The 14,941-nt window shown below is 54.3% G+C and overlaps 1 protein-coding gene across 1 annotated transcript in view; it reads right to left on the reverse strand.

The window, feature by feature from the left end:
* Positions 1–14,941, reverse strand: part of PHACTR3 (phosphatase and actin regulator 3) — a 200,699-nt gene that overhangs the window by 60,590 nt on the left and 125,168 nt on the right. The window contains exons 5-7 of the mRNA XM_061209787.1: positions 8,454–8,666; positions 5,727–5,901; positions 4,661–4,908 (exon numbers count right to left, since the gene is read on the reverse strand). Of these exons, the coding sequence (XP_061065770.1) occupies positions 4,661–4,908; positions 5,727–5,901; positions 8,454–8,666 (636 nt within the window). The remainder of the gene's footprint in view (positions 1–4,660; positions 4,909–5,726; positions 5,902–8,453; positions 8,667–14,941) is intronic.

Raw genomic sequence — 14,941 nt, forward strand, 5'->3', positions numbered from 1 at the left:
ATTATGCTGTATACACCCTCAATTTACACAGCGTTACGTGTCATTTATATCTCAACAAAATTGGAAGAAAAAATAAAAATAAGAAAAAAAATTAAATATCATCTAGCCATGAAATGGCAAGGCAGAAACATAAACGTATATTATTCAGTGAAAGAAGCCAATCTGAAAAGACCACCTACTATATTATTCCAAATACGACCTTCTGGAAAAGACAAAACTATGGAGACAGTAAAAAGATCAGCGGTTGCTAGGGGTTGGGGGGAGGGAGGGATGAATAGGCAGAGCACAGAGGATTTTCAGGGCAGTGGAACTTCTCCATATGATACTGTAAGGATGGACACGTCATTATACATTTGTCCAAACCCATAGAACGTACAACACCAAGAAGAAACTCTAACATAAATTATCGACTTTGGGTGACCGTGTGCCAGTGCAGGTTCATCAGTTGTAACAAATGCACCATCTAGATGGGATGTTGATAATGGAGGGCGCTGTGCAGGTACGGGGCAGGGGAATATGGGAGAAGTCTCTATTTCTTCTTAATTTGCTGTGAACCTAAAATTGCTCTAAAAAACAAAATCTTTTTAAAAAATCACCTTTGATGGACTTGAGAATGTCCCCAATTACCTGGCGCTGACTGCACATGCCCACAGAGGTACCGTGAGTGTGGACACACACAGGCTACATGCATGCAAACCTATGTGGGAGCATAAACACACCACACGAGGCACAAACACAACAGCCTGTAATGCATCTTTGTGTTGATCGAGACATCGTATGTGCCCTGCATGGAAATCCAACGGCCAGACCCAGACTAAAGCAAATACATCTTTCACTCCAACTGGATCCAGCAGGACGGTCTTCTAGCTGATTCAGGGGCAGGGCTGCCTCGGATGGGGCCTCCACCACCTCCAGAAATTAAATCCTAATGTAGCTACTACTAGAGAATTCAGGCTGGCAAGATGTTTGATAACAAACACTTCCTGGGGTGTTCACGTTGGATGAGACGCCACCTGCAAAGGCTCCATCGACAGTGAGTTATGAGGATAAATAAATAAATACCAGTGCAGTTTCTATGGTTAATAATTGATGAGGCCCCTGCCTGGCGCTTTTCTGCTTCTGCACCACAGAGATCTACAAATGACACACCAGCCGTGACGCTGGGAGCGGGGTTTGAACTCGAGAGAAGGAAATAAAAGCTGATCTTTGCCACTGTCCTACCAGGCCAAGCAGAATATGGGCCTTTCCCACTATGAACCACTTTCCCTCAAAAGTAAGATTTATCGACTTCTCCCAGAACCGATATTGAATTTTTTTTCCTCCAAGCATGTTGTCCCAGAGATTCGTAACTTTGAGGGAGTTGCAAACACACGTGAGAATATGATAAAGGCAAAGAATCCACTTTCTGCCCTGGATCTCAGGGGTTCAGGGACCCCGGATTATGTACCGTGGCCTCAACTGCAGATGTCAGGGGTCAGTGTGTGGGCGTCGGGAATCCCCAGATCTGCCTCACTGTGTGCGATGGGCCCGGCCCTCCACAGGATGCTCTTAGGGTTGGATGTGAGCCCTTGACCTTGAGCCCCAGACAACGGTGCCCACAGAAGGCCCAAGAGGGGTGGCTTTACCTGGGTTTGCAAACAGTCAGTGCACTCCTTCCTGAGCACAGCCTGGTGGGATCCTGGGCATGTTAACAACAACAGTTTCTAGAATGAGTTCCACCCTCCCTCTTCCTGTCACCGCAGTCAAACGCCAAGTTCAATTAAGGATGCCGGTTTGAGAAGACAAATAACAAGAGACTCAGGTTTGCCCCACGTCCTGGGAGAAACCTCAGAGGTGGCGAAACGGCTGGTCTGCCACGTGAGGCTACAGACACCATCTCCTTTCATCCCGACACCCCATCATTCACTGACATTTACTGTGTGCGTAGGGACTGGCAGAGGAGTCACTTGTTTATGCCTGCCGGCTTCCCGGAGGAAGCGGTGTTTTAAACCCCGTGGAGCCGCACACACCTCCTGCGTGGTGAGCACGGGAGCCCTGTGGTCAGGGCGTGTAAGAAGCAGGGAGGGGGCGTGGCTGGGTCCCAGGGGGTGTGGAGAGGAGACAAGCCCGGGGACAGGGACAGGCCACGCAGGTCCTGGTGAGGTCAGGGTGTTAAACCCCTCGGAAGCCACTGGAGGGATGTGAGCAAGGGGTGACGTTCCCTGACATCTGCCTGTGTGGAGGGGCTAGAACAGAGGTGATGGCGCAGGCAGGGAGCCTCGGGGGAGGCTGAGCGCAGCAGAGGAGGACTGGCCCGATGTCTTCAAGGGGGAGCCATTTGCGTGTCAGGTGCAAAGTCCAGAGAGCGGCAAGGTGGCCCCAGGCCAGGGAAGGTCAGAGGCCCTGCTCACAGGGACAGGGAACGGTCTGGGTTTGGAGGCAAAGATCAAGAGCTCAGATCCAAAGATGTCAGGTCAGCCACACCTCCGAGACCCCAGGGGGACGCACTGAGTTAACAGGGCAACCCCTCGGAGCTCGGGCCACGTGGGCTGGAGGACCTGTTGGATTGGCAGATGGTATTTAAAGCCACTCATCCAGCAGCTACTCACCGACTCCTACTTAGAACCAGGCACATGGGGACAAGGGGGCACCAGCCCACGTGGGACAGTAGTCAAACACACACATTAGGTAATCAGTAGTAATCGAATAATTGACAGACTTGTGGGGAGACAGACAACAGTCAGATAAGGACAAAAATCAGGGTAAAATTGCAACTGTGTCAAGCTCTGAAGGAAGGTTCACAGTGTTGTCATCAGAGCAGGGAAGGAGAAGGTTTGACCTGATCAGTGAGGGGTCGGGGGGCGAGGCAGGCGGGGACCCGCTCAGGCCGCAGGGACAGCACCCCGGCTCCTTCCCACGGCGGGTCTCGTCTGAGGCACGTAGACTGGTCCCACTGCTGACGACCCGGGCATGGGGTTGGGGGTAAAAGGTCCCAGGGGCCACCTTGGCTCAACGAGAAAAGGAACATGCTACACCATCAGGGGTGACCGTGTTGGGCAGTACAGTGACCCCCAAAAATTGGTGCACCTGGAACCTGGGAATGTGACCTTATTTGGAAAAAAAAAAGATGTAATTTGCTTTTGCAGATGTAATTAAGGTAAGGATCTCAAAATGAGGAGATCATCCCAGATTATCCAGATGGGCCCTAACACCAATGACGAGTGTCCTTATGAGAGAAGGAGAGGACACGGAAGAGCTGATGTGAAGACGGAGGCAGAGATCAGAGCGATGTGGCCACAAGGCAAGGACCCCTGGAGCCCCCAGCAGCTGGAAGAGGCAGGAAGGCCCCTCGCCTAGAGCCAGAGGGAGTGCCGTCCAGCGAGCCGAAGCCAGGGAGGCTCCAGACACCCGACAAGGCCCAGGGCAGCAGCACAGAGAACTGTCCAGCCCCCAAAGTCACTGGCGCCGAGGCTGAGGGACCTGCTCCAGCCCTGATCCCTGTCTACGCCAGCCATTCTCAGATGTGTCCCGCGTCACCCCATCCGGCAGGATGCTGACGGGTGTTTAAGGGAAAGGGTCCCAGGGTCAGGTAAGTTTGGGGAACATCACAAGCTTCAGCCTCTCCTTAGACGTCCAGGGCCCTATGGCTCTGAGCTTCTGCCACGAAGACCCCAGTTCGACTGTCTGTCAGCCTCTTCCAACCTCATGGGTGCCGTGTCACCCCGCATGTACCACAGCACATGCTCCCGAAGTGCTTCACTAGACCAGCATGGAAAAGGCCCGGAGGTATGCAAGGTCACAGGAGTGGGTGACAGCCAAGGCCAGTGTCTAGCCCTGGGCTCCTGGTCTGTCCACCTGGTCACGATTCCCCCTGCCTGTACCCACTTAGTACCAGCCAGCTCAGGTTCAATGCCAGCCCCTTCCCGACTCTCCACCAACACCAGACCAGGTCCCCAGTGGCTCCACCCAGAGCTCTGCCTGTGGCAGTGATGGTCACCATGAGATGCTTTCAGGAAGAACAACAACCCCTCACTTAGGAACAATAATCCTCCCCAAAGGCCTTACAGCCATGTCCACCCTTCATCATGAGGGGTCTACAATGCGCTGTCTCTCTGAGCCCCCAGATCTTCAAGGGTAAGACAGAGCAAATACTCTGACCTTCACAACGTGTTGTGAGGACAGACACAGACCTCCAAGGGCCTCGTGAACACGTGGCCCTGAACAAACAGATGCTGCCGGGCTTATAGCATTTCTGAGATGACCGCTGGCATCAGCCCCTCTCTCCTTCCCTCCCTCCCACTTCCATCTCATCTCGCTTTCCTATTAACATTTTCTGCTACATTTTCCAAACGTTGGCCATCCGAGTGCCACCGACACCACCTCCTGCCATGTCACCCCAAGTGATGCTCTCAGTCACTTACTGAGCCACTTTTGTTTTTCCAGTACACGTGAAAATGAATATGCAATTGGCAAAATAAAACAAACTCACTCAGGTCCCTCCTAACTGTGCCCTGAGCCTGCCCGCAGGCAGCCTGCTCATGAAACAAGGAGAGGGGGGTACCTCTCTCCATCAATCCCCTGCCCCCTCTGTGCTGGCGGCAGAAGTGCCCCCTCGAAGGCGGGCTTGGGTGCGTGCCTCTGGTGGGAGGTTCCCACCCCGCGGGATCCACCCTCCGCTCACCAGAGATGATGGAGTCATTCAGGGCCTCTTCGTCTTGATACAAAAGCAGGTCATCCTTGAGTTCGGAGTTCATGATCAAGTTCTCCTTGTTCTCCTCGGACTCCTTAGCCACGGTCCACTTGCCGTCCGAGGCTCCATCAAAGCTCCAAGCCTCCTCCCGCTCCTTGCCCCGCTCCACACTGCACGTCCTCGACAGCCGGACGTCCACGCGCTTCTTCGGGGACCCCTTACTGTCCCTGCCTTGGAAACTGAACCAGAAAGGCAGTTCGTGTTATACGTTGTCCAGCTTCACCTGGAAACCCTGCAAAGTCGACTTGAAGACTTATAATGGGCGTTGCAAAGACGACCCCCAAGTATGTGCAGCTGATACACAGGACAAGAAGTGCCAGAGGCACACACGGCTTTGAGTCCAAGGCAAATGGCTGCTTAGAACGTGCTGTTCTGAATGTCACAGACATGCATGTAATAAAACCCGCCAAGACTTAGAGCAGCAAACACTCAGATCAAGGATTTCCTCAGAACTGAGCAGGGCATTTTATTTGTCCAATATTTCTGCCAAGCCACACGCGTATCCCATTGTCTGGTTTGCCCTTCGATGACTCACTTGTCCTCAGTCTAAGAGGCATATGAGACCAAGAATAAGAGTCAGCTTCCGAGCAGGCTTACTTGTGCTCTTGCCTGATGAAAACGGGAAGCCGTCAGAGTCCCGGGACAATGTAACGGCTACTTCTCCCTCTCGATTCTCCCCCGGGATGCTCCCACCCAACCCTGGATCCCTGGATCCTCCTGGGGGAAACGCAGGGACTTTGTGGCTGGTCCCCACGGTGCACATCACCCACCTGACTCCTCCCGGAAAGTGGCAACTGAGACCAGCTACAGACCAGCTGCACAGCCCAGTGCAAAATGAAAACATGAGCTCCTTGGTCAAAAGCTAGGAATCCCAAGACGGTGAGAGCAGAGCACCGAGTCCCACCCGGAACCCGTCCCCCGTAACTGCCCCCCCATAAGGCTGGCCGCAGATGGGGATGTGGGCACACAGGTCCCCCTGCCAGGCGAGGGGCCTCACCTGTCCTGGCGGTGCTTGGTGGCCAGCGCCCTGTGCAGCTCCTCGATGACTCGGCTGGGGGGCAGCGGCCGGTGGACGGTGGTGAGATGTGGGGACCCCGTGGGCGTGGAAAGCTGGCCTCGGAGAGGAGGGTCAGTACTCTTCCCGCCAGAGCCTTGGAAGAGCGTGGTCTGGCCTGGGGCGTGAGAAGAACCAACAAGAAGGTAAGTCTTTGGGGGCAGGGAAGTGGGGCTTTACTAAAACACAGGAGCCCGTGAGCAGAGAGGACACAGGGCTCCCGGCCAGGTGAACCCACTAGTACCAGATGCTGCACCATGTCGCTTCGCCCCCAAAGCCAGAGACGAGGTTTGTCCCTGACCACTCCATCCTCCATCCCTGAGCTGAGCAGACAGCAGTGCCCACAGGCCCCCTGCAAGGTCTCAGGCACCGAAAGCCTCCTTCCCATTTCTCTACTACAAACTCCTGAAGCCACACTTCCTTTTGCGGAACGTGGAAGAACTCCCCAAGCTCTACAGCCATCGCTCATCCTGGACCACCACCACGGCCCCCTCTGCTTCCCCACGTCATCCGTTCACGTCCGCCGCCAACCCTGCACCTCACCGGAGGGGGCCTTCTAATCACAGCTCTCCCATTCTCCTGGGGACGAGATGTGGCCTGATGACGGCAAGTCCCAGGGCCCCGAAGGCTGTCCGTTAAACATATTTTATATATTTTTTCCTTTTTTTTCTTTCTTGGAATAGAAGTAGAGTTGGTTTACAATGTTGTGTTAGTCTCAGCTGTGCAGTAAACTGATTCAGATAGATATAGATATATGTTTAATACTTAAACATATTTTGATATGTTTAAAATGTTGGCAACACATTTTTAAAATATTAAACACCACGCAGACCCAGCAAAGCAAGTCTGTGTGTGGGATTTGGGTGCAGGTGGCTCCCTGACACCTGGGGGAGGGTGGGCTGGGGGCCGCTGTGGCTATCTCAGCCGAGCGAGCACCCGGGGTGGGTGGGGAGCGCTCGGTGTGTAGCCTCGGTCCCCTGGTGCCCCAGTTAAGCCCAGGTGAAGGGCCTTCCTCCTCCTCTGCTGCCACCTAGTGGCCACGTGCTGAAGCAAATATTTCCCCCTAAAGAAGATTAAGACCAAGTCGCCAACATGCAGTCTCAGCTGTAAGAGATCCAGGCCACAGCTCGTAACACTTCTGCCCCCTCCCGCTCCTAATCCAGTCCCCAGACTCCTCGGTGACTTGTCAGAAAAGGTCTCCGAAGTTCAGGAGCTCCTCGCCCCTGAGGGGCTGGGGGGAGTCAGAGGAGCTGACCCAGGACTTGGGACATGGGGGGAGAGGAGGGCTCATGGGGGATGAAACAGGCCGAGGTCTGATCCTGTCTAAGCACAACGGGGACAGAGAGTCCCTGAACTAATTATACAGGAGCCAGAAGAAAGCGGGGTGGATGGTGCCTTATCCAGTGGATTTCCAACTGTCTCACCTTTCAATGGATGGAAAGGGGATTATCACACAGACTGTAACAAGACGCAGATTATTTGCCTCAAAACTTTAGTCTGTGTGGCCATGTCACCCAAGGACTGAACACTCTGACTGATTCCCAGAGATGGAGAAAGAGGCAGAAAGCAGAAAAAGGGTCAGATCGTCTGACTGTTCCTTCGATCACAGTTACCCACACTCGCTGAGCACCAGCTGTATGCAGGCGCTGGGATCTGGGGGTGATGGCAGAGTTCCCTCAACTGTAAAGTGGGGACGCGTTCCCTCCCCAGAGGGGCTGGCCTCCTTGCAGTGCCTGGGGGCGGGCAGCTCCTGACAAGTGGTGAGTAGTCGTATGACAGGTGGTGGCCAAGGATTAGAGCAAAGCTGCTGAACTCTGCTATCCACTCTCATCTTCACGACCCCGCCCTCAGAGGCAGCATGCAAGGATTTACTCTTAAAACCAATCGCCTCTTTGTGAAAGGCCTGCTTTCCCCCTGAGACCTGCAGTGTCTCCTGTTTCCAGCAGGGACGGGACAAGAAATACCCAAACTTGAAAAGACAACGCCCCTACTTCCTGGGACCCTTCAGCCAGTGTGGCCAAAGCTACAGAAGGCGATGCCTTTGCGGGCCTCTGCTCAGCCGTGCTCCCCTCTCTGACCACCACCCTACAGTCCAGTGTGGATTCCTGGCTCTGCCTTGCTGGACGGAGCTCTCACGGAGATGAGCAGAGATCATGAGACAGACAGAGAGACAGAGGAAGGGGAGATGGGGAGATGGGGAGATGGGGAGATGGGGAGCGGGAGGGAGGGAGAGAAAAGGGGATGAGAGGGAGGGAGAGGGGAGGTAAGGAGAAGGAGATAGACAGACAGACAAACACTGACTTAGAAGCAGAAAGAGAAGGACAGTCAGACACCTGAATATCCAGACAGAAAGACAAAGCCCCCATCCTGGGGGCCGTGGCTACGTCTCCTGCATTCACCTTCTGGAAGAAACCTTTGAACGCTGCCCCACATGTGTTTGAGGGAGCCCGAGCTGTCTGCTCCTGACAACCAGAGCTCCTCCTTGCTAAGAACCGCCCTCCTGTCTCCAGCTCTGCTCCCCTGGACCTGCCCAGAGCCCCAGAGCATCGCAGAAGCAAAGGGTGAGAACCAGCCCACAGTGGGAGCCCAATCAGGACGGGTCGGAGGCATGGATGGATGAACGGAAGGAAAAAGGAAGCAAGGTGGATGGGTGGATGCACGTAGGCCCACCTGTGACACTTCTCGTGGTTTTGGAGCCTGCCTTGGGCGGTGGGGTGGGCAGCAGCGGGGGGCTGGGGAGCTGGCCCACGGATCTCTCCAGGGGTCTGGGAGGACTGTCCAGGGAGTCGGACCCAGCTAAGGCTTGAGAGGGCTCGTCCGTGGTAGGTGGGAGGCTGCCAGCAGCACCTGCTTCTTCACCTCTGGATGCTGACGACATCTTGGCTGGTTCAAAAGCAAAACAGAGAATTCACAAACCACAGTTCCTCTGGCTGGGGTGGGCGTGAAGACAGCAAGGGAGCTTTGGCTGGGTGGGCTTGTTATCACGGAGCAGGGTACAGAGGGGTCACCTCTCATACACATTTGACTCCCCGTGAGTTCTACTATCAACAGAAACATCAGAAGCAGAGAGGAGGAGGAGGAGGAGGAGGGAGGGGGGAGGGAGGGAAATAACTTCAAGAGCGTGGGTGATTCTGTCCCTTTTTCCACTCAATAGGTAGTACTAAAGCTCCCACCTCACCTGGGGCTGCTGGTCACAAACACAGGCTTTGGAATCAGATGCCAGTTGGCCCCTGCACTTACTCTGTGACCTTGGATGAGTTCCTGATCTCCTGTGTCTCCATTTACCCGTGGATGGCATCGGACTAACAGCAAGAGTCCCTCACAGGATTGTGAGATTTAATCAAGAAGCGACAATGAGATGTGTGGCTGGCACGCTGCAGACCCTCAGATTCCGCAGTGATTAATTTTACGTGCCTGGTTAACAACAGTCCTGCCCCTGAGTGAGGGCTGTGAGCTGAGTGGCAGGGGAACAGCAGGGAGCTTCAGCTTTGAGGAAGGGTCAGCCCGTCCACAGCCCCCCTCCCCTCTCCTTCCAGCTGCTGGCTCAGGCCCTTCCCCTCCTGAAGCACGGCTCCCCCCTCCCCTGGCCTGTCCACCCCTGGGCTTTCTCCCAACCCATCAATCTCTCCTTTCCCCCCCTTCTCTCTTTATCCAGCTCAAGTTCCACCATCCATCACTCAGGAACCATCTCACCAGTACCCCCAAGCCCTCTGCCTCCCTTCCTTTGCATTCAGCTAACTGGGAGCACCCCATCTCTGGATGACCCTCCATCTGCCGGCTCCCGTCCCCGTGGAGTGCTGTGGAAGACAGACAGCGACACAGAAGTCCCAGTCCTGGCCATCTCAGGACCACCACCCTCAGGGCCCTTGGCTCTGCCCCAGCAGGCAGTCACTCTGCTTCAGACCTTCTCTCTCTCTCTCCTACCTGCAGCTTCTCACTCCCTCCTCCTGTGCAGCCTCACCTCCAGCTTTACAGGGGAAAATGAGCCCATCAGACCAGGGGCTGGGGGGAGCGGGCGGAGCTCAAACCCAAACCTACCATCCCCGACACACCCTTCCTTCTTCCCTGACACAAGAGAGGCGGCCTCCCATCCCCACCTCAGGACCCCAGCCCCCCTGCCCGCTCAGAGCACACACCCCAGGTGCCCCGCCCCACATCGTCTAATTTCATCTTTGCAACCACCTAAGGGGGAAGATCCTAACACCCTCTGGGAACAGCCTGACAGAGCTGGCCCCAAAGTCACCGTGTGGGATTCATCCATCAGTCAGGGAACGCTTCTGGAGGTGGCACTGTCCGTGGTGCTGACCGAGGCAGGCTTGATCACTGCCCTCACAAAGCTTCAGTGAAACTCTAGAAAGGACCACTGCATGCCCCAGGCATCCCATTGGTTATCACCATTTCTGTCCTTTTGGCGTCCCTGTTGGAAGTTGAAGACCTCTCAGGCCAGGCCTTTTCCCTGTGAAGCTCATGGAAATGCAGTCTTTGCCTTAGAAGGGCTGGCCCTCCCAAATCCTGATAAGCAAGATCTGAGAAAAGAAACGTCCCCTTCCCACCCACTGCAGAAGACAGAGTCAGGTTTGTATCATGAGGTTAGTCTGAGCTGAGAACAGCCACTACAGAATGCTCCTTACCTTATGCCCTGCACCAATACCCATGTGAAAACACTATGGTTTTATTTTATTATTGACAATAATAATAACAAAACTGTCCTCAAAAGTATTATTTGTTCCTAGGCGTTTTCTTAAAGACTCCTAGACTTCAAGACTATTGTTATGTCCCATGACCTGTGACCTGCAACTTCTAAGAGTCTACAATTCTGATTGTTTTAGTTAATAAGTTTTGCAAAAATAACATTAAAATAAACATTTTGTGCTTCTAGGTAAAAGCAGTTGTGTGCTTTCCTCGGTAAGCCATAGGTGAGTGCGGAAAGGTCCCTTTTCTCCATGTGGGCACTGGTCCTATGACTTTGCTGGGCCTCCTGGCTTGTGTGAATCAGAGCAGGGCAGTGGACCCTGACCCTGGGGAGGCTATGCTCCCGGGCCCTCAGTGGCCAAGCTTGCAGCCGGAAGCACCGGCTAAGGGGCCGGAGTGAGCTTGAGTAGCCACTCGGTCCAGGCTTGGGTTCTATCCTCTAGGCATCCAGCGTGTTCCCAATGTCATGGTTTCGGGGGAGACAGGTGGCACAGGAATGGCTCACCTGACCTCAAGCTCACCACACCAGTCTCCCACATCCATCCTTTGCCTCTGTTGTGACTGACTCATTTCATGAGGAGTGACCTTGGTCTCCACTTCTCTGAGCCTCAGTTTCCTCATCTGTACAAACATCTGTATAAAACACCCTCTCCTGCCCACTACAACGGAGGGAGACTTCCATGAGGTCATGGAGGGGATGTCTGAAGCTATTCAGCACTTTGGACAGTCATGGGCCACACTGCCAGGGATCAAAGCATTATTTTGGAACATGGATGAGTTTTCCTCTCATTCTAGGTCAGGGGTTCTCAACTTTGGCAGTATTGACATTTGGGGCCAGATAATTCTTTGCCTGTAACATGTCTAGCAGCAGCCCTGGGCTCTATCTGCCAGATGCCAGAGTGACAACCAAAACTATCTTCAGACACTGCCCGATGTCCCCTGGAGGGTGGGATGCCCATGGTTGAGAGCCCCTGCTTGAGGCAGACACTACTTAGATTTCTAAGGAGATGCTCTGTGGTGTCTCTTGGCGAGGGAGGCCTGTGGTGAGACCCACAGCTGTGCCATGCTCTCCTGGGTCCTGCCATCACGGAAACCCCGACTGGCCAGTTGCTCCCTCTGGGCCTTGGTCTCCCCGCACGGACCTGGGAGTCTGGACAAGGTGGGCATGTTTGAACTGGGCTCCATGGGTCCCCTTGGGAGGGCTGCCAGGAGAAGGGTTAACAAGGAGACGGCCCTGGGTCAGGGTCCCCACACCCGCGTTGGCCAGAGCAGGTCCCCTTGGCTCTGTCTCAGCACAGTCCCCCCATGTCTACCCCCACACCCTCCTCTGCGGCTTCTGGACACCTCGCCCCCTGGTTCCCTCCTGCCGCTCTGGCTGCACCTGCTCAGCCCCTCTCAGGCTCCCCCTGGGCTGCCCCAGGACCCAGCCCTTGGTCCTCTTCCCCATTAACCCACTCTCTCATCTAATTCTCTCCTCTGGCTTCAAATCCATCTCATCTCTGTCAACCCCCTTGACCCTTTCTCGGAGCTCCAGACTCATCCGTTATCGGCCACATTGACACCTCCATCTGGAGGTCAAATAGTCAAAATGAATCATACGCAAACCCATCTCTTGATTTCCCAGGAGAAACCCCTCCCCAGTCCCTCTTCTCTCTCACTTATCCATTTATCCATCCATCCATCCATCCCACAAGTGTTCTTGAACAGTTATGGGGCCCAGGTACCCTCCTAGGAGCTGTGGACATGGCACTGACCAAGACAGAGCCCCACCTTCACCAGACTCGGTACACGTTCCCCCCACCCCCCAAGCTGTCCAGCCAGACTGGACACAATGCTCAATCCCTCTCCTGTCCTCTCCACCTCATACCCACCCCTCGTATCTAATTCATGAATACATCCTGGGCACTCTACTTCCAAAATATTTCTCAGAAATATTGTCCTCCCAGTGTCAGCTGCCACAGCCTCTGCCTGGACCTCAGCAATGACCTTCAAGCTCCTTCCCTTCCACGCATGGCACCCCAAACCCATTCTCTAAATGAGGGTCAGCAAACTTTTTCTGTAAAGGGCTTTGGCTTTGCAGGTTACAAGGTCTCTGTTGGTGCAGAAAACTCTGGAAGGGCTGATCGACCCAAACAGCAAACTCCCCTGGCTGTGCACCCCCGTGGACGTGTGGCCGCCCCTCACCCTCAGTGCCACCCGACAGACCTTTCTCAGATGACAGAAACGCCTCCTCCTTGTCTGCTACAGTGAGCAGCTGACAAGCGGCCGGTACAACGGGGGAGATGGATTTTTTTAACTTTCTTTGGTTTTAATTCATTTAAATAGCCACGCAGCTAGTGGACAGGGCAGCTCTGGATTTCTGGAAGTGAGTCAGTGGTCACAGCCCTTCAACCAGAGAGGTCGCAGGGTAAGATTCTAACAGCCCCAGGGAGGTCCCCCTCCCCCCACTAGCTCAAGATGCAGTGGGTCCCCCGCCCTCTGCTCTGAGGGCCCCAGGACCCAGCACACCAGGAACTCACCCCAAACACCCTCCTCCAATGTCTCTCCGCAAAACTCATCACACACTGACCCCCTCACACCCTGCCTGTCTGAGGGATCCTCGGTCTAGGAAACTGGTGTCTCAGCGTCTCCTTCGCCAAGCTACATCTTCCTGCGCATCTCACGTAAGTGTGCAGCTACCACTGTATTTCGGAATCTTGTCAAAACTGAAACGTTAACATCTGTTAAAGTCTCAAGTGTTATATCAAAAAAAAATTTTTTTTTAATGTAGAAGTCGACATCAGCTTTGCATGTTCCCCGCATTTGGAATCCCTCCCTCGGGGTTGTCCCTGTCCGGCCCTGACCAGCAGAGGTTGCTTCTCACCAGCTGAGCTCCCAGCCAAGGCCCTTTTGCCTGGGGCGTGCTGCTGGGTGGTGGGCTTGCTGTGTACCCAGTTATCACCCACTGGAGACATTCTGAGACCGAGAGAGACCAGCCTGAGAGGAGGGACCTAGAGGGCTGGGGGGACAGCTGACATGGTCAGTTTCACGGAACCCCAGTGACACCCGCCATGTTCTCCATCTCGGCTAGGACAGCTGGCCCTGGGCAAAGAGACTGGCCAACTCCTGGAAAGAGGTTCCACAGCTCAGGGCCCAGCAGCTGCCAGAAGTTGAGTCCCAGGTGTCAGTGGGACAAGCACAGGCCCTGGACATCGATGAAGTGCGGCCACCAGCTGGGAGGCAGGTGCAGGGAGGGGGCCATCTCTGCCTGGTACCCGGGCTCACAGTGCCAGCACACGAGCTGGTCGTATAGACAAAGACAGGCTGGGTCTGACCTGTAGCCTGCAATTTGCCAACCCTCTTCTAGACTGCAGAAACAACCCACATTTCAGAAGCAGAGTAAAGCTTGGCCCTAGTTTGGGCTGTAGAGTGTTATAGTTAACAGCATGTCTGTGGATCAACCCCCAGCTTTACCACTTATGTGCTCTGTGGCCTCGGGCAAGTGACTTAACCTCTCTGTGCCACTGCTTTCTAATGTAAAAGCAAAAACAAAAACAAAAAATGGGGCTAAGATAATATAGCACACACAGAACATGCTGAGTGCCACTTTTCCTTTTAATTAGTGCACTCTTGGGCACGCCAGAGCTCAGCCCCTGCACGACAGAAACACTGAACGGGATCCTGTCCCACTGAACATTGAAACAAGCGGTTCTCCTGGGCTTTTTTTAGGGGATGCTCTGTGGCTGACACAGCATGATCCAAACAAAACCAGGAATCACCCCAAACACAAAAGTCCGAAGTCAACCCAAATCACTAAACCCAAACTGAAGATCAAAGAAAACCACAGTCAGAATCTTTGACAGTGTTTCCTTCCTGAGATATCTGCGATCATTGGATATAACCCCCATGCCCCCAGCCCTACCCTACGGTTTGGGGCACATAGAAGCAGCAGCCTCAATCCAGGTGTCACCACCTGGCCAAGGAGAGGCATCGCCCCCAGTGCAGCACAGGGGTTGATTCCCAAGACCAGGCTCTTCACCTCCATGGAAGGGATCACAAACTCATACACCCGAGGGGCCAAGCAGGAGCTGAGAGGTGAGCACGCCCCGCAAAGGAGATGACCTCTTCTCAGCTCCCAGAGACCGCAGCTGCATGGGAACACGGGCCCAGTGGGCGCGGACTTCGATTGTTGAAAAGCAGCTAGCTGCACATGTGGATTTTTCATGAATGCTCCCGATTTTTAAGCCTAGGCAATGTTTGAAGAAATGAGTTTAAGGTGTCCGAGTTAGACTACAATCCACTCCCTCACTGAAGGGGCTTTGCTCAAGGCCAGTCCTCTCAGTAGAGACCAGGAGCCACAGCCCTGGTCAGTGTTCTTGGTGGAGGATTCCAGGCCTGCAGGGCTGCAAGAGACTCTGGCGGGGGGTGGGGATGGGGGGGGTCCCCCGCTCAATAGCAAAGGGCAGGTGCACCCACATCCCCACCCA

Source organism: Eubalaena glacialis, chromosome 13 (genome assembly GCF_028564815.1).
Source record: "Eubalaena glacialis isolate mEubGla1 chromosome 13, mEubGla1.1.hap2.+ XY, whole genome shotgun sequence".
NCBI classification, from domain to species: domain Eukaryota; kingdom Metazoa; phylum Chordata; class Mammalia; order Artiodactyla; family Balaenidae; genus Eubalaena; species Eubalaena glacialis.